The sequence below is a fragment of the Nematolebias whitei genome, chromosome 15, assembly GCF_014905685.2.
Source record: "Nematolebias whitei isolate Nwh7 chromosome 15, NemWhi1, whole genome shotgun sequence".
NCBI lineage: Eukaryota > Metazoa > Chordata > Actinopteri > Cyprinodontiformes > Rivulidae > Nematolebias > Nematolebias whitei.
The window spans coordinates 21177317-21201151 of NC_056512.1; the positions used below are offsets into that span (position 1 = coordinate 21177317).

Consider the following 23835-nt stretch of genomic DNA (forward strand, 5'->3'; position numbering starts at 1 on the left):
TTAGCGGCGTGGTCCAGTTAGCGGCGTGGTCCAGTTAGCGGCGTGGTGTTAGCAGTCTTGTTATTAAGTCCATTCAGCAGCTTGATGATGAGGACCACAGCAGCTGCCTCCCAGACCGCCCTCCAGAACCGGTCCAGCAGACAAAACATCCATGGTTCCCCCGCAGAACCAAACTGGGTCCGTTCTGCAGAGTTTGGTCCGATCAGGCAGACGGAGGATCTTGTTAGCAGCATTAGCAGGTCTAGTTACCAGGTCCCATCAGCACTCCGATGATAATGACCACAGCAGCTGCCCTCCCAGACTGCCCTCCAGAACTGGGTCCGGCAGATTGAGAACATCCAGATTTCCCCACAGAACCGAACGGGTCCGTAGAGTTCGGTCTGTGCAGGCAGATGGAGGATCATGGAGACAGCCGCCATGACAGGTCGGAGCCAGAGACTGGAAGAACAGAGTCACGATGGCAAGGCAGCGACACAGAAAACTCCACGAGTGTGTCGCGGTCATACCCGTACTGTGGATGTGCATTGTAGCCGCAAAAGATAAAAATCAAGACCCTAGAGTTACTGCTGCTGAAACTCCTTAAACCTCCACGCTGAGGACCCTCTACAGTTCATGTACCAGGAGAAGGTGGGGGTGGAGGATGCCATTCTCCATCTTATGCACAGGGCTCAATCTCACCTAGACATGGGAAACTGTGCAGTTTTACTTCTCCAGTGCCTTCAACACAATTCAGCCCCTGCTACTGAGACGAGCTCGAGGAGGTGGAGGTGGACACACATCTGGCCTCCTGGATTACAAACTATCTCGCTGAGAGACCGCAACACGTCAGAATCAGGGACTGCATCTCAGACAGAAGTTAGCAGCACAGGATCACCGCAGGGGACCGTGCTCTCTCCAGTTCTCTTCACCCTGCACACATCTGACTTCAGTTATAACTCTGAGACCTCCACATGGACCTCCACATGCAGAAGTTCTCAGATGACACTGTAATTGTTGAGTGTGTGCAGGATGGACAGGAGGGGGAGTACAGGACCCTGGTTGAGGACTTTGTAGTGTGGCGCAAATCCAACCATCTACAGCTGAACATCAGTAAGACAGAGCTCGTTGACTTCAGAAGGTCTGGGCCTACCCTGCAGCCAGTCTCAATGGAGGAGGTCAATGTGGAGGTGGTCAGGACATACAGACATCTGGACAGACAACTGGACGACAGCCTAGACTGGTCAGTGAACACAGACTCCCTCTACAGGAAGGGTCAGAGCGGACTCTACTTCATGAGGCGGCTTGGGTCCTTCAGTATCTGCAGGAAGCCGTTGGTGATGTTCTACCAGTCTGTGGTGGCCAGTGTCCTCTTCTGTGTGGTTGTGTGTTGGGAGGCAGCATTAAGAGGAGAGCTGCAGGGCGACTGGTGAGGAAAGCTGGTTCTGTGCTGGGAACAGAACTGGAGTCCCATAGAGAAAAGGACCTTCAGTAAGCTGCTGTCTATCATGGACAATGCTGACCATCCTCTGCACGGTGCCATCATGAAGAAGAGCTCCTTCAGTGGTAGAATGCCATCCCAGTCCTGCTCCACGGAAAGATTCAGGAAGTCCTTTGTCCCTCAAGCCATCAGACTGTTCAACTCCACCCCGTACAGTAAAAATAGAAAATAAGAGTCTTGTAAATCTGCAGTACCCTGGACCTGTATGTGTATATACATATGTATATGTATGCTTAGATAGGTATGCATGTATACATATATTATAAGTTAATCGTGAATGTAGTACTCTGCATTTGCATTAAGTGTCTGTCTGTCTGTCTGTCTGTATACCTCTTAAGAGTTTATGCATCAAAGTGATTTTGTTAAATTACCACTGAACTTTAAAGAAAGTTGATGTTTGGTGGAGTTTTAAGCAGTAGCTGTGTTGGCACTCTTCAATAAAAACAGAACTTAAAAAAAAAAAATTCTCATTTTTGAAAAGGACGTCGAGGGCCGAACAGACAGGATCCAAGAGGCCACATCTGGCCCTCGGGCCACACTTTGTCCCTGTAACTTTGCTTCCAATCACGTCGAGGCTTTGTGAGAGATCAGATTCCTGTGGTTTACTCGCAGCAGATCAAGAATGTGGAGGAGGAATGTGGTGAACGTCCTGCAGAGCGTTCAGCTTCCTGACCTCTGGGACCGAGGACCGCGTCTGCAGTTGTACCAAGATTTTTATTTTATTCATTTTAAGAAGCAGTAACACCCGACCAGTCCCAGACCTGAGACTTGTTCAGCCCCTCACTGATCATTTTAAACATTCGACTCCATTTGGTCATGGAGGATGAGGAGGAGTCTGCTCAGGGGTCAGCAGCCAGCTTCCTAGTAGGAAAAACTTCAAGCACATGAAACGGTTCAGGTTCAACCCCCATCATATCACAGATCTCAGATTACCCACCACAAACGCAGGGTGGACAGACTGCAGCAGGTGTGGTTCTGTGAGGGTCTTACTTGGTGGAGGCGGTGCACTGCAAGCCCCCGTTAGCCGTCAAGGTCCAGTATTTCCCGGCCGCGGTCCGAAACGCACACTTCCTGTTTTCACGGCAGATCTCCACCTGGAACACCTCCTGGTCGCTTTCTTCATCCTGATTGGCTGACAGGTCCATGCCTGAGTGGGCGGGAGGGGCAGACGGAGGAGAGGGGAGACAAGAGAGCAGGTTTAATCATGAGTGTGACACGCATGTAAAGGGTGTGTGTGTGTGTGTGGGGGGGGGGGGGGGCTGACTGGTGACGCACACATCCTGTGGTCAGGATCAGACGCTCTAAATGAGCAGCACTTAGATCAGTGAACGATCACACACACACACACACACACACACACACGCACATGCACACAGCAGAGGATCAGACGTGATGATGGACGATCAAAAAAAGGCTCAGAGAGCTGGGGCTGAAGTGAAGAACCACATGAAATGAAACCATCTAAACCAGAAAGGATTAGACCCTGAAGACGGCACAGCTGAGGAGGAGGATCCTGGAACAAACTGCTCAGATCTAAAGTTGGTCACTTTGATTTAACGAGGAGGAAGGAACATGAATACTTTCATTTCTGTGTCCTGGCAGACATCTTTGTCAGTGCTGATGACTGGATGAGTCATTTTCCCCCAAATCGATTCAAATGCGATCGACTGGAACCCTTCACGATCTTGATCATAGGAACGTATTCTTTAACGGAGGGAGTTAATGGTTTAATTTAAAAGCAGCCATTTTAAAAACAAACGTGACGCCTCGATGAAAAGCAGCACATATTTCTCAAACCAAACCATGAAACCATTTATTTGTGGCGCAGATTAACTTGAATCTTAAAGTTTGCGTTTGATTTTCTTTCTTCCTGCGTTCCAGTTGCTAGTTGGAATCAGACTCCACTCGTTTCACGGAAATCTGCTCCGAGTAGTAAAATAAACTTTGATCTCACCGAATGTGATCAACCAGATCAACTTCTCCACGAGGATCCAGAACACCGCTCGTTTCAGCAAACATTTAAACATTTATTGTTTTGTCCGAGTCTGTGGAAAGATCATGGACAATCAGTATCTTACCTGTTGCAGATTACCATTAACGGCCACAGATTGGAGAAACTAACAGCTAATCTGAGCGAGGCAGAGACCAAAGTGGATTGATAAAATACCTAATCTCTAAAATGTGACAGTGATTGAGGACAACTAGTTTATAAATCTTCACACTTTATGCTAAGCTAGCTGCATTAATATAACATGTTTTTGCAGAAATATACTATAATTAAAACTTTTTTTTTTTAATTTTATACATTGTCCGCGACACACAAAATATTTGATCCCCAGCCCCTTTAACCACATGTTTACAACCCTTCCACAGAAGCCCACTTGAAAAGTCTGAACTGTCCCTTTAATCTTGTTGCCCCTCATCCAACAGGACTGACGCCAACTTCAAGCTGCAAGTTATGAAACTGAACATTTTCCATACTGGTCATGTTCAAACTGATTGGTGAAGCCACGAGCACGTTCCTGTCAGGAGTGTCAGGTTACAGACGTCTGTCCCCGCTCGAGTCCATTGTGTCCAAAACCCTGAGAACTCCAGCAGGTATCAAATCAAAAGCCTCCACGGAGTGCGTGTGAGCTCATGCATCCAGCGTTCATGAACAAGACTCGGGCTCTTAAAAGCTACAAAGTGGTAAACAAACACGGGTCGGCCAGTGGACGACACGACTAATGCACTCAGCTCCCGCAGCACAATGTGGGTCATTGTGAGGACTGGACGCCCGAGGACTCGGAGCTGGGTAAATGTGTGCAGAGACGGAGAGAAAAAATAAATAAAAATGAGAATGGACTCATGGTTTCTCCATCAAGCGCTCGTTTCATGCAGAACCTCCCCCCCCTGCCCCCGCGCTTCTTTTTCTGAACCGTCTGAACTGTGAGAGATTATTAAAGAGGAGGTTGTTATTCTGCAGATTCCTCTCCGTCCAAATAAAAACCTCACATGGGCCAGAGACAGAGCCCTGCGCCCCTCCCAGACAATCACATCGAAGCCTCACTCCTTCACATCAGCAGTATTACTATTATTACTACCGTACAGTAAACACATGGCCCTCCTCCAGTTTAACTGTAAGGGTGGTTCAGAGATTATATTTTTAAATTACTAAACTGCTCTAGAAGGATCTCATGATGAGAAATGATTCAGCAGCTCTGGTTAAACCTCAAACATATTTTATGCAGCACTCAAAGTGTTGTGAATGACTCTCGGCTACTACCACACCAAACTTTAGCTCGGCATCTGTAGAACCGTGTTTTAAGGTTTAAGACAGGTTGGATGTGGCAGCCATCTTAAACTGGGCTGGCTCTTAAAATTTCACCAGTGGTCGATTAACATCCAGTCGTCGCCTTCTCAGAGTTTCAATAAAACTATCCAGTGGTTCATGATATTTTACTAACAGATGAAAACGGCGACAGGCGGGCGTTAAACTGCAGAAAGAGGCGATCATGTTCAAAAATCAAAGAGTTTTGGAGACGGTTTGTGCAGAAATGTGGGCCGCGCTGCATGAACGCACATGAAACACAAACACAGATGACCGAGGAGGAAAATGTTAACGAACCGTTAATGAAAACAACATGGTGGGTGTGTGTGTGTGTGGGGGGGGGGGTATGTATATCTGCCAAAGACAAGGAGAGGATAGAATAAAGAGGAGGAGGGTGAAAACTGCAGAGTGAAGAGCTGCACGATCAGCTTTCTGCCAACTCTGCAGTCACTGAAACGTTTACGCAAAAATCCTCTGGGGTTTCCCCAAAATGAACCTGCAGATACAAATGAACTGAAATGATCCTCAACAGGTTCAGCTGTACTTCAGAAAACCATCCATCACTTCACAGCCAGAGATGTGAACCAATCAGAGCTCACATGTACAAAAAAAACTTCATCTAAACTCTGTTTTGCAGTTCAAGTAGTTTCAGAGTCGGTTTCTTTAGTAGTCATTCGCACCTCATGTGGTACATGTGGTGGAACAAACTTATGTACACGGGGTCCCAGCTACATCCAACAATAAAATGTAAAACAAAAATGGTAAGATCTAAAATAGGAACTAAAGAATTTCTAACTAAAAATACACTAAGCTCTAGTAGCATAAAAACAATACACCCAACAGCATTTTGTGCAGTCATATTAGTCGAGGGCCCTCTAGTGGCTGGAAATGGTAGTGTTCAATATTTTCCATGTCGGAATGAATGAAATGGTCAGATCTCACCAAAAATGGATTATAAATATGGGGAACAAAAACAAATAAGTCACTTCACTGTACAAGTCGCAGTCATGCTAATTTATGCAAAAAAACATTTTTTCAGCAAAAATTATGGTACTTGTACTTGTTTACTTCATGTCCTGCTGCAACAAATCCTTTCAGACTAAACAAAAAAGTGAGCTTTTTAAAAGCTCGCTGGTTGTTCACCAGCAGAGAAAAATCTGAAACGTTTGCCTCCACCTTAAAAGGTTTGATGGGATTTAAACTCATCACGAACACAAACATGCACGTACATTAGCCACAGCTAACAGTTTGCTAGATTTTTCAAATCATCCCTATAATCTGGGTGAGCGGGACAGAAAATAGATTTGGGCAGATAAAAACAATTAAAAAAAAGATGGTGGTTTGAGTGGAGGAGACTTTTAGAGACTAGTGTCGGTAACGCTGCTCTCAAGACTTTCACAGAACGTGACAGAGCAGGATGTAAAGTTGCAAGCAGCCATGATAAAAACACTCAAGTCACCGCCCGATCACCGAGTGAACAGATCCTTCTGAATAAAGTTAACCCTTCGAGCTGCTGGACATCATCACTTATTGAAGAGAGGCGTGCGCCGCCCTTTGGCACATTAACTTATCAAAACTTTTCAAACGTTGCCACGAAGGCCAGAAAAACACGTTTAAGGACAGTCGAAGGATAAAAACACAAAACTGAGACTAAACAGTTTGATATGACGACCCAGAGAGGCCGAGGCTGCCTGTAGGTGTAGAGAAAAGATTAAATAAGCAGTTTTAAAGTCCTCTTAAGTTGAAAGTAGTGGACACACACACACACACTCACACACACACACTCTTCCATCTTTCTGCCCACTCCACCCACTACATTCAGCCTGATGGCAGCAGGCGCCGAGTGCCGTCCTCAGTTCCTGTGAGCCGGCACAAAAGAGCCTGCTGTGAGCGCACGCCATTACATCGAGGATGCGTGTGCGTGAGTGCGTGTGCATGTGTACATGTTCTATTGTTCAGCAGGCCCGACTGAGGAGGCGACCAGCTGCAGGACAAACAGACCATCAGCTTTTCTTCTGATCTGGACTTGAAACAAGCCAACAAGCTCAGAGCGAACTGAAACCACTGATCGCACTTTAAAATAAAAACATTAAGACGTGCAACAGATTTATAGTCTAGATGTTTTCATAAAGTGATTCAAACTTACTGGGTGTGTGTTTGGTTGGACTGTGAATGCAGAGTACTCATTTTGAGGCACACCCTCACGCTGACCTGCAATAAACTGGGAGGAGAGGTTTTTAAAGGACGCCGACATAAAAACAGGCTCTTTGAACATCAGCACCACCAAGGAAGCCGACATGCATGCTCCTCTGAACGTGCTGCTGAAGGTCGTCCTCAGACGGACAGAAATCGTCACCCTGCAGGGATCATCACGCTGTAGACGAGGTCAGATGGGCGTCTCGCGTCTCATTTCCTGTCAGTGGGCGTGAAGGCCACCAAAAGGGTGACGGAGTTGACTCGTGGCCAGACACAACATGGGACGGTGTGCAGTCTGACGACTTTAGCACACAAAGACACACCGATCCACAGCTGCGTGTTGAAGTGACGGAGCTGCTGCAGAAGCTGAACGCAGGAACACTAAATAAGACTCGGGGCCAGAGGTGGCCCTTGAACCATCACAATCCAGACCTCAACATCCACATACAAAAAAAAACCCTCTACATTTTAGCGCCGACACTTAAGGTTTAATATTCATTTAACACTTTTACTACAGTGACCAAAATAGTCCCAAATAGTACTTTTTCAAATGTAAGAAGTACAAACCCCTGAAGTTAAAAAAAACTTCAGTTCACAGGAACCTTGCTGCTTCAAAAGACGCCAGCGTTCCTTCAAGTAATGCACGTCATCCAACACCTCGCATACCAAAGGTTCGGACACGTTGGTGCTCAAAGCTCGAGACAGAGGACTCCGCTCAAATTTTAAATTGATATCTGTAAAACTGAGTTGCAGGCATTTGTTTGTGGCAGCCATCTCAGATCAATTTGACTTTTGAAGTCAAATCAATAAAGACGTCCTTCAGTTGACTTTTTACAAAGTTTAAAATTCATCCTTGCGAACAGACAAAAACACGAGCAGGCCTGTGACGATAAATTTTGCTGGGCGATTCATTGTTTCAGAAATTATCGCGATAAACGATATTTAAAATTTGACAGTAATTAGTAATTATCGTTGTCAAATTTAAGAACAAATGTGTGTAGTATCTTTTTTGACCACTGGATGACAGTTTAAGACCGAACCGAAAGATGGATAGTGAGGGAGCGAGCAGCGTGTCTGAGAAAAATGGAGGGAGGCCCCTCGATGTGACACGGGCTGTCTCTTCGGTTCTCAAAATGGCGGACGCTTTATGTGGCTTGAGCTCTAGCATAGCGATTTTCACACAAGGCTTTTAATAAAAATAAAAATCAGTAAACAAGTTCTCAGCTTCTTTGTGCAGAGAAAAACAACTTTTTACAAAAAGGCACGGGTTTTAACTGTGAATTTTAGAGCTTTGACAAGACGGAGGTTGTGTTGTGAATATGGAAGAAAGTAAAAAGTATACAAGTCGCTTTGGCGTATAAGTCGTACTGACAAATCTATGCAAAAAACTGACTTGTGAGCCGGAACATATGGTATTCATGTTTCTATTCAACATGCTGCCGTCTTTCCATTGTCCGGTCTCACCACCACTCAGGTCTACACGGTCTGTTTTCCAGATAACTCGACACCTCGATGTGGGCGGGATCATCACAGCTCGGCCACCTGAAACCACTACCTCATTTTCTATCAAAGTCAAACAGCGATGGGCAAACAAGTGCAATAAAGTCACTGAACGTTCACCGTCATCTGCCACGGTTTCCAAAAATGCAGAGGTCGAGTCCAGGCCACCTTCCATCCACCAGCTGGAGACCTTAAACAGAGTCCATCAGGTCTAGCTACGTCCGAATAGAAGCGTTGGTTTACACGCCGACATTTTATTGGATGTGTAGAACATTTAGGAAAAGGAATTAAAATGACACAGTTGTGAGGTTTTAAACCTGGTGGGTTTGATTATTATGACTGACGGCACTCTGGTCGATCAATGACCTGCAGTCTGAAGACGTCAGATCTTCAGCTCGACTCGCTCTGGTGGGACCACCCAACAGTCTCAGACGCTGTGCTGAGTCGAGCCCATGGAAAAAGGCCATGCTTCATAGGGGTGGGGCGGGGTGATAGTTTCCCACCCGTGGTTAGAGAAGTGGTTCTCAAACTTTAACTTCTGCACCACCAATTAACACCAACCACGTCTGAAGCACTCCAACTTTACATTAGAGCCAATTCAACAAGAGCACGATGACGTCAGACCATCTGCAGGTTTTCTCTCAATACAAAAATAGAAGCCATCGCTTGTTGAATTTAGTCTCGTTTCTAAAAAGATCTCACCACTTGATGATTGAGACCTACAGCAGGGTGTCAGAGGTTCAGAGCTGTGGTGTCACTCGTTACTGAAGGAGGACAAAATAAAATGATTCTAACCAAGGGCCAATTTAACTCAAGACGGTACTCAAAAACAGCTTGGCCTCGTTCGGCATTCTGTTGCTCTTTTTCACTTTTCAAAAAGCTCAAACTAATAAAGCTCATGAAAAGTCTGCACTAAATAAAAACGTGTTTTTTAAACAAAGCAAGAAGTGATGCAAGTATTTAACATTTAAAATATCACCTCAGGAGCCAGGAAAGATGGTAACAAGGGCCATATTTGGCCCTCGGGCCTTGGTTTGTCTTGTGTAGGAGAGTCAATCTGGATGAAGAAAGTAAATGTAAAATTGTTGTAATCCGTCATTTAAAACAGGCTTATTTTAGACGGAGGCTTCTGCAGAACGAGAGCCTCATTTTAATTTAAATCAGTTTCACGATCAACAGAGCAGAGGTTTGTCACATGAGGCAGCTGGAAACATTTCCTGCCTCAGCCACAAGATCAGCAACCACAGGGAAAATCACCATTATCCATTTACAATAAACAACTGCTCAACATATTAAAAAATTAAAAAAAGAGCCTGCCGACAGCTCGGAGCAGAGACACCAGGACCCGAGTGAAAAAACCCGTTAAGAGGCTGACGGACTGATAATTGCAGCTCCGACCACTCGAGGGTCATTAAACCGTCTCTCTGGGAATTTGTGACCGCTGACGAGAAAAGTGGATGTTATGAAGCGGAAACGGCATCAAGTCCGTTTTAACGGCACAAGCTGAAAACTAAGATGCTCCTGTTGATTTTGGTGCTTTTTTAAAATCGTATAAAAAGAGACTTGTTCATTGTTTTAAATGTGGAAACATTGAGAAATGTGCTGGTAAATGTGAAATGGGAATCTGTGGTTTGGAAAATTGAAGCAAATATCCTGGAATAACCCTGGAATTTAAAAGGTTTGCTTTTCACAGGGATTTCTGATGTAGTTGTGGATTATATATTCTTATTTTAGCATAATCCTGACTTAAACTACTAGATTTTATGACCTATTACAACGAACAACCTGACATGCAGGGATGCAAACGAAGTTTTGTTCTGAGTTTTAAGCAGTTTCCTTGTGCAGTGAAAGTCTGATTTTTTTAATGTCCTGTAGATAATTTTGGACTTGGACTGATTTGTTTTTATCATTTGCACAAAAAACAAAATGTGCAGGAGAGGTCATAAAAACCCAAAATGGGCTTCTAAGATTATCTAAAAAATTTAAAAAAAATTATAAAAGCTTTGTAAGTTTACATTACACTTTAAACACAAATGCAATAGATGGCTCATAATTTGAATTGTCCAAAAATATAAAAATGAACAACAAACGTGTTAAAAAACTATAAACAGTTTCCACTTTCTTTTAACACAGAAAATGTTGTACATGATTCACTTGTTTGTTGTAAACTGATCCACAGCACAACACCCTGATGCTCGAATGAACAGTGGTTTGACAGAAGGAGGAATCACTCGTACAGTATGAATGAGAATAAGAATTAAAATTATGAAAATATTATGGTAAAGATGGAATACTTGTATACATATTTATACATCAAGATTCCTGTTTGATACTTATTCACATCATACATTGTAAGAATTTCTAATTTTTAAACAGAGGGAGCTAAATGTGGAGTTAGTGACAATTCTTAGAAAACATTTTTAAACTTTATGGATCGACTGCAAGTCAAGATGGGTACTAGCCCAAATTAACTTACAATAAGAAATATGATCAATTTAAACTATTGTACAAGTTTAATAAAGTACTTGTTTAAATAGGGTTTAACCTTTTTTATAATGCCTAAACATTGAGGTCTTACACACCGATTCACAAGGATTCTTAAAACAAAGTTTATCAAAAACTGGAACAATGGGAAGTAAATTAATATACATTTTAGTTTTTCTTCTGGTTTCTAATTCTTATTCTTAAATAAGAAAATTAGATTTTTTTAACATTAAGTGTTAGTTTATTTAAGTGAAACCACTGAGCAAACTGAATGAGCCCATAATTTGTCTCATCAGTGAGTGAGTCAGGGTTAGTCAGTAACAGAGAGACGTGTCATCAGCAAATATGATGCGTGACAAAATACTAGATGCTTTTGGTAAATCGATATCAAAAATTAAATTGAACGATTTGGTTAAACTCAATTGCTAATTAAAATCATCCTGAGAAAACAGAATATTTTTATTTTTGTTTGGATAAGCGTTTGTTAAAATTATCACCAGTTTCCAGTTTATTCCCATAAACTAATTCCCATGAAAAGCTTCCAGTTTTAATCATTTCTAAAATCCCCTTCTAAACTCCTCAAAAGTTTACACAGTTTGCAGCCCAAACTAAAATTTAATCAGAAACAAATCCCTAAAGGAAAAGATAAAACTAACAATTTGACAAAGTAACTGGATTTAGACTATTCACAAAAAATGAAAAGCAGTTAAAAAAAAAAAAAAAACACTCAAGTGATAAATTGGACAAAGTTTAAATATATGTGCATGTAAATGTCTCTGAAGTTTACTTCTGAGCTGAATGATGAGCTAATGGCTAGTTATAAATACTGACACAATGGCGTTTGCATTAATTATTAAACCTTTGAAGTTCAAGTTGATTTAAAACGGCAACAATCCTCTTCATTCCTCCAAACTGAGGTTATAGCCATCTACAGCAGGTAAGATGTTGACCGTTTACAGCCTTTCCACAGAACAGCATTTTAAGAGAAAGAACATCTTGACCCAACTATAAAACGGATGACTTATCTAGATTTTCTGAGTTTAAGTGTATAAAGCTTTTTTTTTTTTTAGTCACTAGCAGTGATTGGATAGAAGCAGTTTTGGATCGACCCAGTTGAAGTTGTCTCGCGTCCAAAAACCTCCTGCTAATGAAACCCAGCAGAGCCGGAGCAGCATCTTGGCTCAGAGCTGTGGGACGGGGTGAGCAGAACATCTGGAGGCAGTTTAAATCCACTCCGTGTTTAATCCTCGCAGCCGTACAGTTGGTGGATAAATATGGCCTTCCTGTGAAGAGATCCAGGTCTGCAGCTCAGTACGCGCAGATTGTAGTTCAGGAGCCAGTCCCTCTGGAGTCGGACTCAACTCTGAACTGGGCTCGTTACAACACACAGCCGTGTAAAACCTGACGGGTGTATCCTTCGACGCAGCACGTCAAAATCAAACATCTGCAGGGAAGGGCTGAGCGGCAAACTTCACATCGGACCTCACGGGTCCAATACTTTGGAACATTAGAGATTTAAAGCAGTAACAACTCTTTTAAAGGTGGGTATCTGGAAATCAATATCTTACCTGTAGTAGATAGCCAAGTTAACCTCAGTTTGGATATAAAAGGTTAAAATCTGACCAGACTGACGAGCGAACGGCGAGTGAAACTAAAACCAACATTTCATTGAGGTTCATAAACATTTTAACTCGTTTACCAAGCTAACCATGCTGCAGAAGAAGCGCTACAGCTAGCTGCTGCTGCCACCATCGGCACTTGAAACTAAAAATGCCTATATAAATGACAGCACAACGCAAAACTTTAGACGGTGCAAAGGTTCATAAAGCGGTGTTTACACGAAGAACAATGAAGTCCGAGCGATACGATCAAAGATTATGATGATGTTGGAGCTTCATCACAACATACGACAGCATTTTTAAATCACTGATCATGTTTAGTTCAACACCAATCGAATGCCAAGTGGAGCAGTGACTGTGGTCCTCGTTCCCTCGTCGGGACAACAACTGTACAGCCGTCCTCGCATGATCCAACATCAGGAGAAACTGAAGGAAACCAGAACAGCAGCTCCGAGCTGCATTCAGGTTCCATTTGATGACAGACCAGAGCAAAATCCAGTCAACACCAGTTTGTTCTTGTACACCCAGTTCACACACACAAGCTGAAACCTGATCAGATTAACAGCAACCAGTGGCACACACAGCGCAGCCATTAAGAAAACCGATTCGTTTTTCTTCCGCACCTTTTCCCAGCACGCAACTTGTGATGCCATTTTTGTGCCACTTCAACAGTTCACGTCTCAAAACGTTCGGCTCATTCTGGACATTACTGCTGTGACATTTGGTGCAGCCTTTACTTTTTGAAATATTTAGCCTTTTCAGCCATGTTTATTAACCTCATGGAAAATGGAGCACTCCAACAAAGTTCAGTCAGCTCAGGTTTTATTTTGTTAAAACGTTTCGTCCTTCATCCAAAGGACTTCATCAGTCTGACGAGTCCCACAAGCAGTACACTCCTACAGTGGACCAACCAGTTTGCTGGTGATAAGATGGTTTCAGAGGCCCACCCTCTCCCCTGTCGACTGTTCTAAACATGTGGAGCTCCATTTATATCCTTCAAATCGTTTGTGCCATTTTAAACCTTTTACCGACCATGTCAGCTTTTGTTCTGCTTCAGCTCTTTGTGCTAATTTCAGCTACATCTGGTAAATCCAGCTATTTAAAGCCATTTTTCTGCTCACTTCAGCTTCCTTCTTCTAATTTCAGCTTTTAACTTTGTCACCTGCTTTCTAGACAATTTCAGCTTTTTCTAATTTTTTTTGTTGCTAGTTTCAGATATTTTAATTATTCAGTCTCTGCTTGTTCCATTGTAATTGTGCTTTTTTTCTGCTCATTTCAGTTTTTACTAGTTTCAGATTTTTTGTCATCTGTTCAGCTTCTCTCTGCCCGTTTCATCCTGTTCTGCTAATGTTTGCTCTGTTCAGCCTTTTCTACGCCTTTCTGCTGTTTTCAGCCGTTATTTTCCTGCGTCACCAACACGCCCACCCTCTAAACCTCCAAGCAAAAATGTCCAATTGTTTCTTCTTAGCGCGACGTCTGAGCTGTTTCATCAGCAACATGTCAGCAGCACAGCTGCTGCAGTTTTAAACAGGAAGTTAAATCCATATTCACCGTCATCATGAGTTTGGGTTTACCAGGTCTGTCTGACAGCCTCCCTCGTCACCTGTTCCACTCTCCCCCCCCCGCAGGAGGTGATCAGTTGACAGCTCTGCTCCTCTCTTCACCCGAGTGTCCAAGACCTGGGGCTGCAGGTCCAACGACACGATTACAAATCAATCATGGACCTTTGACCTAAGGCGGTCTGGTACCAAGTACACTGATGCTTTGCTCAGACATGGTGTTTGTTCTGGACGATGCCTCACACAGAGTCCAATAGAACACCACTTGGTTCAGATCAGGAGGACGTTCCTCCCAGTCACCCCCTTCCAGATGACTGTTCTTGCCCACATGGGCACTGAAGTCACCAGTGGAATGAGGGAATCCCCACTCCTGTCCAGGACACCATCCAGAGACTCCAGAAAGGCTGGATCATCGGCGCTGATGTTTGGTGCATCAGCACGAACCGTCAGGACCTTCAGAGAAGAACTCCAGCACCAAGGCATTCAGCCAGGAGCTTGAGAGCATCCCACACCCGCTCGTTCTCTGGACACCTCCAGAGTCAAAGAGAGTCCGGCCTCTCTCCAGGATCTGGGTTCAGAGACCAAACTGCGCTTAGTTGAGCCCAACCACAGCTGAAGCTCGTACACAAGCTCCGGCTCTGTACCCGTCAATGATTCCACGTCTCTAGAGCTGGTCTACACCACCAGGAATCAGTGTGGACAGGAACCCTCCCTCACCTGCTGCCCAGCATGAACAGCACTCGACCTCAGACCTTCCTGCAGGTGGGGGGCCCAGTCAACCTGGAGGTGACTTCCTGTTCCTTTCTTCGGCCTGGCTCCACACATGCCAAACTGCATTGACACAAACTGCTCGTTTTCTTCCGTCAGATCCTCTGAAATGTTTCAAGTAGACCAAGTTATACAGAGCAGCCTCCATTGTGTCTGAGGCAGAACGCCTCTTTAAAAAGGAGCAAACAATCAAAAGAGAAATGTTCTTATGACGAGTAAACAAAGCAGGACAAGAGTAAACATCCCCGGGTGGGACCGACTCTTCAATAGGAAAATAAAATGATAGATGGATCGTGCTTTGTGAAAAAGCAGCAAAGCCACTAAACCGCACGGTATTCCCAGTGTGCTCGTCCAAGACGGCATTCAGAGATTTGGAAAGAGTCTCGTGCGCTCCAGTCCCTCGTCACGTTCGGTCCACACCACAGTCCTCTCCACCCAGACCTACTGAGGAGTCAACCGCTTCATCTTCAGCATTTAAACATGTAGACGCCCAACAACGACTGACAACTGGGACCAGCTCAGGCTGCAGGGGCAGGGAGGAGTGGGGGAGGAGAAGTGAAGGCTGAAGGGAGACATAATGGAACAGATGTCAAAAAAAAAAAAAAAATGATGAAGGGAAACCAGAAGGAAGAAGGTGGAGGGACAGGCTTGTTTCTCTGCACGGACGAACAGCTGAAATCTGATCTGAAGAAGAAGAACACTTCTTCAGCACAGGTCACATGGTAAAAGTACTGCAGTAGTACTTCAATGTACCACGTAGGATCCTACTAATGGAAGTAACAGGGCTCCACGGTACGACACAGAAGGCCACATCATAAAAACAATCAAAAAGCTGAACATGGATCACAACTATTTAAATTCTTCCACACAGATCAGTTGGGAAACGTTCTTCCGTTTCCTGTTTGACGAGCTGTAGCGCAGTTAGCATGCTAACGTCAAAATGTCTCCCTGAAGCCCTCCTGGAACACCAGATGTTCTTTCTGTAAACTGGAACGTGCCAAATGTTTGTTGGCTTCAAATAAGCAAATCCAAGTCCATTTCAACTTTAAGACATTTACAGCAAGTCTCGTCCTGGAAACACAAACCAGATGTTTTAGCACATTAGCTTTTTTGATCTAGGTCAAAGATGGTAAATGGACTATACTTGTATAGCACTTATCAAGATACTCAAAGTACTTTACAATCTGCCCTCATGTACCCATTCATACATCACTACTAGATCTCTACAGAGAATAATCAGAGCTTTATCACATTCAAACACTGATGGGACACATCTGAGGCAGTGGGGTTCAGTGTCTTGCCCAGGAACACTTAAGTATGTGACTGCAGGTGGAATCGAACCCCCAACTTTTCATTGGAGGACAACTGCTCTAACCACTCAGCCACAGCCGCCCCAAACTTCAAGCTTCTTCACTAAAATGCCAGCTTTAATCAACTCATTTAGTTTCGTCTTTATTTAAAGACATTGGGGACCTGATTGAGATCGTCCGAGGGCCACTTCTGGCCCACGGGCCACATGTTGATCATGTCAGATTCTGTTGGCTGGAACTTTTAATCTGAAGACTTGATGTGGTGAATGAACCAAAGAAAACACTAAAATGAGACACTCCTGGTGAGTGAAACTTTAAAAAACTTTAGAAAATAAAAGTAAAAATACAAGAAAACTGATGTTTCTCAGTATTTTTCAACACCTTTCCAGACTAACTACTTTCCTGGCAGGAGGTGCAGGTCTGTTGAGGGTTATGTATGGGGGGTCGGACATTATAGACCTTAAAGTTGGACCTGGTACCATCATGGCTGTGGACTGATCCATCCTCCTGTTGGGGGGAGGATTAGGGCCAAGCAGGCCATTGTTCAAAAAGAACCCACACACAATACATTTAGGATGTGCTGGGGGGGGGGTGGGGTGCAGTCTCACATTCCAACACTTCCTCTGCACGCGCACACGCACACACGCACGCACAGCTGTCAGGCAGAAGACCTGGCCCGGACCACCACACCCACCTTGTCGCGTGGACACGTTCCTCTCGTTGCCCGCGGTGAGCACGACCTGCGGGTGGCTCTGCTCCAGCACGAACAGCTCGTCCTTGCCCACGCGGCCGCTCTTGCCGGACTTCATGGTTCCGGAGGGCCCGGAGGGGGCCAGGTACCTGCCGCTGCAGTCCCTGAAGGCCACCCTCCCGGAGCGGAACTCCAGCGTGTAGCCCGTGCTCCTGTCCGTGGTGGCGAGCAGCGCGCCGTCGTTGCGCAGGAACCGGTTGTCGGACGCCTGCAGGTGGTACCGCTGCTCGCGGAACACCAGCGTGATCGTGGAGTCCACCCCCCACGGCACGTCCCGGTCGATGGCGATCTCGTCCGCCTTGTCGCTCAAGTGCGCGTAGCGCTTGCGCGTGACGCTGAAGAGGTTCACCTGCGGGTGCATGGCGATGTGCACGCTCCACTTCTCCGCCACGGACGCGGTCTGCGCGAAGCAGATGATGCGGTCCTCGGTGCCCCCCAGGTAGCGGCCGTGCGGCTCGGACTGCAGCGACCAGCGGCCGTCGTCGTGCGCCGTGATGACGAAGCGGCAGTCCGGCCCGGGGCTCTCGCTGTCCCCCGTCACGTTGCCGTCCTTGTCCGCGGCGATGTAGCGGCCCAGGTGGGACTTGAGGAGGAAGACGTTGGAGCTGGACTCGTCCCCGGTCTGCTCCAGGGTCCAGATCTGCTTCTTCTTCATGCTGCTGGCGGACGCGTTGATCTTGAAGCCGAACGTCTCGGCGGTCAGGTACTTGTTCCCGCAGTTGATGAGGCCGAACTGGATCTGCAGCATGTCGCTGGTTCCGTTCGCCGCGCCGTTCGTCGACATGCTCGGTTCTGTTGGGCTCCGGTTCGGACGGGAGGGAGAGATTGTGCGGGTCGGTGCGGGCTGAGAGGGATGCTGCTGCCTCGCGTGCTTCTCTTTGTTTGGAGACTCCGTGAGGGTGTGTGAGCGCGCGCCGCCGGTCCTCAGTTCTCCGCTTGTCTCAGCAGCGCGAGCGCATCGCCACAGCTGCAGCCTATATAACAATCAGTGACGTAGCAGGGCAAACCACGCCCCCTGAAAGATCCAAAATCTGGGAGCAGAAGACTGGACCTCACCTGTCCCTGCCTCAGGTCATCACAGGCTCTGCACAGACCCCATCATGATATTATCCATCCATCCATCATCCATCCATCATCCATCCATCCATCCATCCATCATCCATCATCATCCAAGCACAGAATAACTATTATTACTTTGCCAACACAAACCACAGGAGGTTCTGAACTAAAAGGATATTTTTATGGATCTAATAATTTTAAACTGTCATGGCAACTAGAGACAAAAAAATTCAGGCCAAATAACCAGCAACGCCACAGCAACCTTTTCTAAAGCAGTAATGTGTTATCTTATAATGTCTTGAGATTACACAGAGCAAAGTAAGATGCAACTACAGGGTGCTGGTATAATCTGAGACAAAAACTGGACTTTCTACTTGACGTTTAATCTGCTTTTCAGCGAGTCATCCTCCTCCATCTCTGTCCTCTGCATCCTCTGTCCTCACTCCAACTCCATGTCCTCTCTTAACTGCATCCATATATCTCCTCTTTGTCTTGTTCCTGGCAGCTGCATTTCTAACATCCTTCTACCAGTATACCCACTGTCCCTCCTCTGGACATGTCTAAACCATCTCAGTCTGGTCTCTCTAACTTTATCTCCCAGTTGTTCAACCTGTGCTGTACCTCTGATGATCTCGTTCCTCATCTTATCCATCCTTGTCTCTCCTAAGGAGAACCTCAACATCTTCATTTCTGCCGCTTCCAGTTCTGTCTCCTGTCTTTTTGTCCATGTCTCTGTCTCCAGACCATACGACACAGCTGGTCTCACCACTGTCTTGTAAACTTTTCCTTTGACCTTTGCTGACACCCTTTTGTCACAAACTCCTGAAACTTTTCTCCATCCTCTCCATCCTGCCTGACCTCTCTTCTTCAGCTCTTCACAGTACCTGTTTTCCTGGACAGCTGGCTCTTTATTATCATTCGCATGTGGTACATGAGGTGGATCAAAATTGTGTACACAGGGTCCCAGTTACATCCAACAATAGCAAAAATGTAAGGTGTAAAAAGATTTGTGATGATTAATAGTAAGTTAGCTGAGAGAATTTACACCCATAAATGGATTTTGCTGCACAGACCTTGATGGAGATAATACACAAAACAACACGGTATCAGTCTTCAAAGAAATAGAAGGTTTTACAACCTATTGTGGCTCATATTAAAGTAGTTTAGTCTAACTAGTCTTACTTTTTGACTTCAAAACTGTAAAAAACTGACAACCATCAACAATCATCGGAAATCCTGCTGTCTCACTGAGTTGTTGGGAAACTACTCTAATTGGTTAAAAAGAAATTGAGACAATTCACTATTCAGCTGCAGTCTCTCTGAACTCTGCCTCGTTCTGGGCAACCACTCTTTGAAAATCCCAGCACTGGTTGTGCTACAGTATTCTTGGCCGTGCACATTAATCTCTTGCTCGTTTTGTACCCACTTCAGCAGCAGTCGCTACATTTACAGTTTATTCTTTACTTTAGAGATGAAGAGGCAGATTTGGACAAGTTTTTCACAATTATTGATCATCAGTATGAGAAAATGTACATATTTTTGTGTAGAAATGCTGAAGGCTGCCAAGGTATTTTCAACCCAAAATTCCACTTACTTTGATGCAGTTTGGGGCTTTTATTTTGAAATCATCTACACTGACGTTTTAATGAATAAACTTTATTAAAGTTTAAAATGAGCCAAAATCAAATGTTACGTTAAAGGGTCACCATGGTAACCACACACCTGTTCCTGTCACTGCTGTTAATATGACAGGGAGACAGAAACACAGACTAAAAAGCAAGCCTCAGAAAAAGAGTTACAAAAACTACAAGTCATTTCAAAATAGTTCCTGATCTGTAGATTCGACAGAAGCGTCCAATTGTCACACACATCCATTTTTATTTGTTTACAGAGTTTTATGTTGGAGATCTGAGTAAACATAAGAGTTCAGATTCAGTGGAAGTCAATGAGGGTTTGGGTGCGTGCACTCGAGAAGAAACAGGAAGTCCTACAGTAGAGAGAGACACTGGGTGAAAGAGGACAAAAACACCTGCGTCTGAAAGTCAAAAGAAAGAGTTTGCAAAACTGTGGAAAGTTTGGAAAGCTTAAAAGTTAAAGTGTGTGACCATTTCATAGAAAAATAGTCTAAATTTTGAGTTTGGTCACTTTGAGTCCAGCTGTCTGTGACCCAGGAAAACTTCTGATGATGTTTTAGAGCTCCAATAAGAACTAGTTTGTTTGTTTTGCCAGAATCATCTCCGGGGAACTGTTTATTTCTGCTAAAGTCATTGAGTTGAGCAATCGAGCGTACTTTTGTAACGAGGGTGCTTCAGCGCCTTCGTCACCCTTAATTCCTGTTTGACCACAACCCTCAGTTAATCAGTCCTCAAATATATCGCTCTCACTCATACTGTCTATCAGATGGAGTCAGCATGCAAATCATGAGGACTGTGTGTGCATCCCCAGACAAAGATCCCTTCATGGCCCGGGAGCGCTCAGCGGAGGGCAGGAAGGGCCCGGCTCCACAAACAAAGGGCCCAAACAGAACACACACACAAACACAACAGTATACGAAGTGCGGGGGCAACATCAGCGCTGGCAGCACACGCTTTAGGTCCAAACGAGCTCGGAGGTCAAAGCAGAAGCACTTCATGATGTTCAGGGAGAGACAAACACACGAGCTCTGCTGCATCACTGAGCAAATTCTGCAGGAATCGTTACGAAGTGATGAAAGTTTAACCAGCCGCCCAGAAACAGCAGCTCTCCCTGCTCCATGACTTCCTGTGTGCTGTTCTGTTATTAAACGTTTTAAATTAGTGCAGCTTGCTGCCAGCGTGGTTTTCTGTTATCATCCCTTCTGTTTTGACCTAAACAGTGACGGTTTCTGCCTCAGCACATCTGCCTGTCTTCACATCTGCCTGTCTTCCTGCTGCTGTGGACGAGCAGGAAGTAACTTGAGCCTAAAATCCTCCGGGTAAATCTGGCTCTCGGACCAAACGTCTTCGGACGAAATTAGATCTCGGCACAATTTCACCTTCCAGAGCCCAGATAATGAAATCACCTGCCATGTTCTGTTTGACACAACACATTTCCAACAACAGCAGCGCTGGATCTAGTTTGGTTTGATTTCTGCTTGTTTTGTAGGTGAAAACATTTTAGAGCATCAAATGAACAACCGAGGAGAACTTTGATGTTTTCAACTACTTTGGCCATGGCTGACGAGTCAGCAGGGGAGAGGGCGGGCTCCAGAAATCATCTTGTCACCATCAAGCTGGTTGGCCCACTATTCAGTTCAACCTTTATTTATACTGGTTAATAATCCCATTGAGCCTCGAGGACTCATTTACAAGAGAGTCCTGATTTAACGACGAGTGATGACAACAGTGAATAACGACGACAACAAGACAGCCATAAAAGAGGCAAATTTAATTATTATTTTTACAAATTAAAATAAAATGGCAACCAAAAGGACGGCCAAAAGGAAAAAGTAGTAAAAAAACAGCTAGTATAAGGCGGTGTAGAAAACTAAAAACAGGAACTATATGAGCGTGCTGCTTGTGGGACTGATTTTGTTGGGGCTCCTCGGACTGAAGAAGTCCTTTGGATGAAAGACAAAACGTCTCAACAAAAAGAAACCATCCAGATGACTTGACTGAACTTTGTTGGATTTTTTTACCTGGATGTTGAGCATGAACTTCAATGTTGAACCCTCTAGAGAGCTCATCACCTGCAGTTAGTGTGCTGTGGTGCCTGTCTGTTAGCAAAATATCTTGTGAACTGATGGACTAATGTAGTTTTCAAATTATTCCTCAGCACAGACTGTGAGAGTGACATCTCCCAGTAATAAATGAAACTCTGACATGAAAGGTGATGGGCGACGTGCGTCCCATTAGTTCTGTTTGACGTCACATGAGACCAACCAGAAAAGATTCACTCTTATTTCACGTATCTAACTTGGTGGGTTCAGCTGCTGATCTTTTTTACCCACCGTTATAGAGGATGGTGCATTCAGGTCCTCTCAGAAGTGGCATTCATTGGACAAAATGGTGCAAGCTTGAAAATATGTTAGAACATTTTGCCACAATGATTTATTTAAAACTCTGGAAAAAATGTTTAGTTAATACAGCTTTTTTTTAAAGTTTCCTTTTATTGCTGAAATTAAAAGTTCCGATTTTTTTAAATGAAAGTCTTTTTATTGACCTTTTCTTTTCTAGAACACACACATAAGAAAAACAACAAAATAATAAAAATTTCTCCCACACTGGATCAGCTGCACAGACATGAACATTAAACAGGCAGGCATTGACATATTTTGAACGTAACAACCTGTATAAATAAAGGCTGAATGAAATAAAAAAAAGACGAATAGCTGTCAAGTGTCCCAAAATCTCTTCACAGAACCTTTCAAAGTATATCTGGTCTTTTCCAGATGACTTCTCTTATCCAGTGTTCACATGTCGGGGGGTGTGGATCCTTCCATCTGCATAAAATAAGTCTCTTGGCTAGAAGAGAGCCAAAATCAAATATATTCCTAAAGTTCAGATCTTTTGAAGATGGGTTTTCAGGGAAGGTTATGCTAAGTCAATATCTTACCTGTTGTAGATAGTTCTTTAGTTTGGAGAATTAACTTTTAATTTTGACCCAACAGCCGAGCTAATGGATAGCTGCTGTTCTAAAACGACTCCCGTCTTTTTTTCTCCATTAATTCTTCATTTCACGATAATTTAGTAAAAATGCTTTGAGTGCTTTTTGCGAGAGCTAGTAAGAGCTGAATTACATCAGGAGCAGCCTGCGGCGCTTCCAACACACACAAAAAATACAGCAAATATCCACATAATTCAAATCATATGGAGGTGTAAAGGTTTATAAACTAATGTTTGCATGGAATGGGAGAAACTTTTGAGATTGGAGCCGTTAGAACAGCAGCGGTCCACTTTGGTCTCGGCTCTGCTCGGATTAGCTGATAGCTCATCAGTCTGGTTAGAATAAACGGTTTCTTCTAAATTGAGGATTTTCAAAAAGCTATGTGTAACAGGTAAGATATTGTCTGTTCAGCAGCCTCTCCGCCACCAGCAGTTAACTGTTCAGCCACTCTCTACACGCATGTTTGTGGAGTAACACAACTTTGTTCAGTTATGAAAACAGTGACCTATTTTAAGCATAAAATACCTAATCAGAGCTAAACGTGACAGAATAATGCACAGCAACAACAAAAAATTGACCTGAGGTGTATTAATTTTATTTGACTAAGGGCAAAGTTCTGTTCGTTTACATGGAGAACTTGTGCTGGACCAGGAGATGCTTCTTCCATTTTCTACTTCTAATAATAATAATATTTAAATTTTTATCTGAAGACAGTGAAACGTGATTTCTAAAGTGGGACAGCTTGTTGGCTTCATTTTTTCAAAACTTCACCTGCTACTGGGCTGCATCCGTTCACAGGTGCATGCTGAACGGATGGATGTGACTCAGATCTTTGTGTTTTTCTGTTTTTGTTGGTTGAAGTTCCTGCGAGCTCTTTTTGACCTGAACTGACCTGATGGAGGGAGCGGGACACTTTGTGCACACATCATCAAATGAGGATGAAATGGTTTCTGTAAGCTGGGGTCAGAGGAGACAGACTGAATATAGGTCAGAGACACACACACAACACACACACACACACACACACACACACACTTTCAGGCTCATATTCACATCATGTTTCTCCCTCTCTGCTCGTTTCCTCTCATTCCTTTGCTTCTACTAAAAGCTGCATCCTAAAAACTCAAGCGTATTACTTCTAAACATGTGTGTGTGTGTGTTGACAGAGGTAGCTGATTG

The 23835-nt window shown here is 44.2% G+C and overlaps 1 protein-coding gene across 1 annotated transcript in view; it reads right to left on the minus strand.

Annotated features, from left to right (window-relative positions):
• Nucleotides 1–17920, minus strand: part of fscn1a (fascin actin-bundling protein 1a) — a 27256-nt gene extending 9336 nt beyond the window's left edge. The window contains exons 1-2 of the mRNA XM_037689459.1: nt 16918–17920; nt 2468–2624 (exon numbers count right to left, since the gene is read on the minus strand). Coding sequence (XP_037545387.1) covers nt 2468–2624; nt 16918–17758 — 998 coding nt within the window. The 5' untranslated portion in view covers nt 17759–17920. The remainder of the gene's footprint in view (nt 1–2467; nt 2625–16917) is intronic.
• Between the last annotated feature and the right edge of the window lie 5915 nt (nt 17921–23835).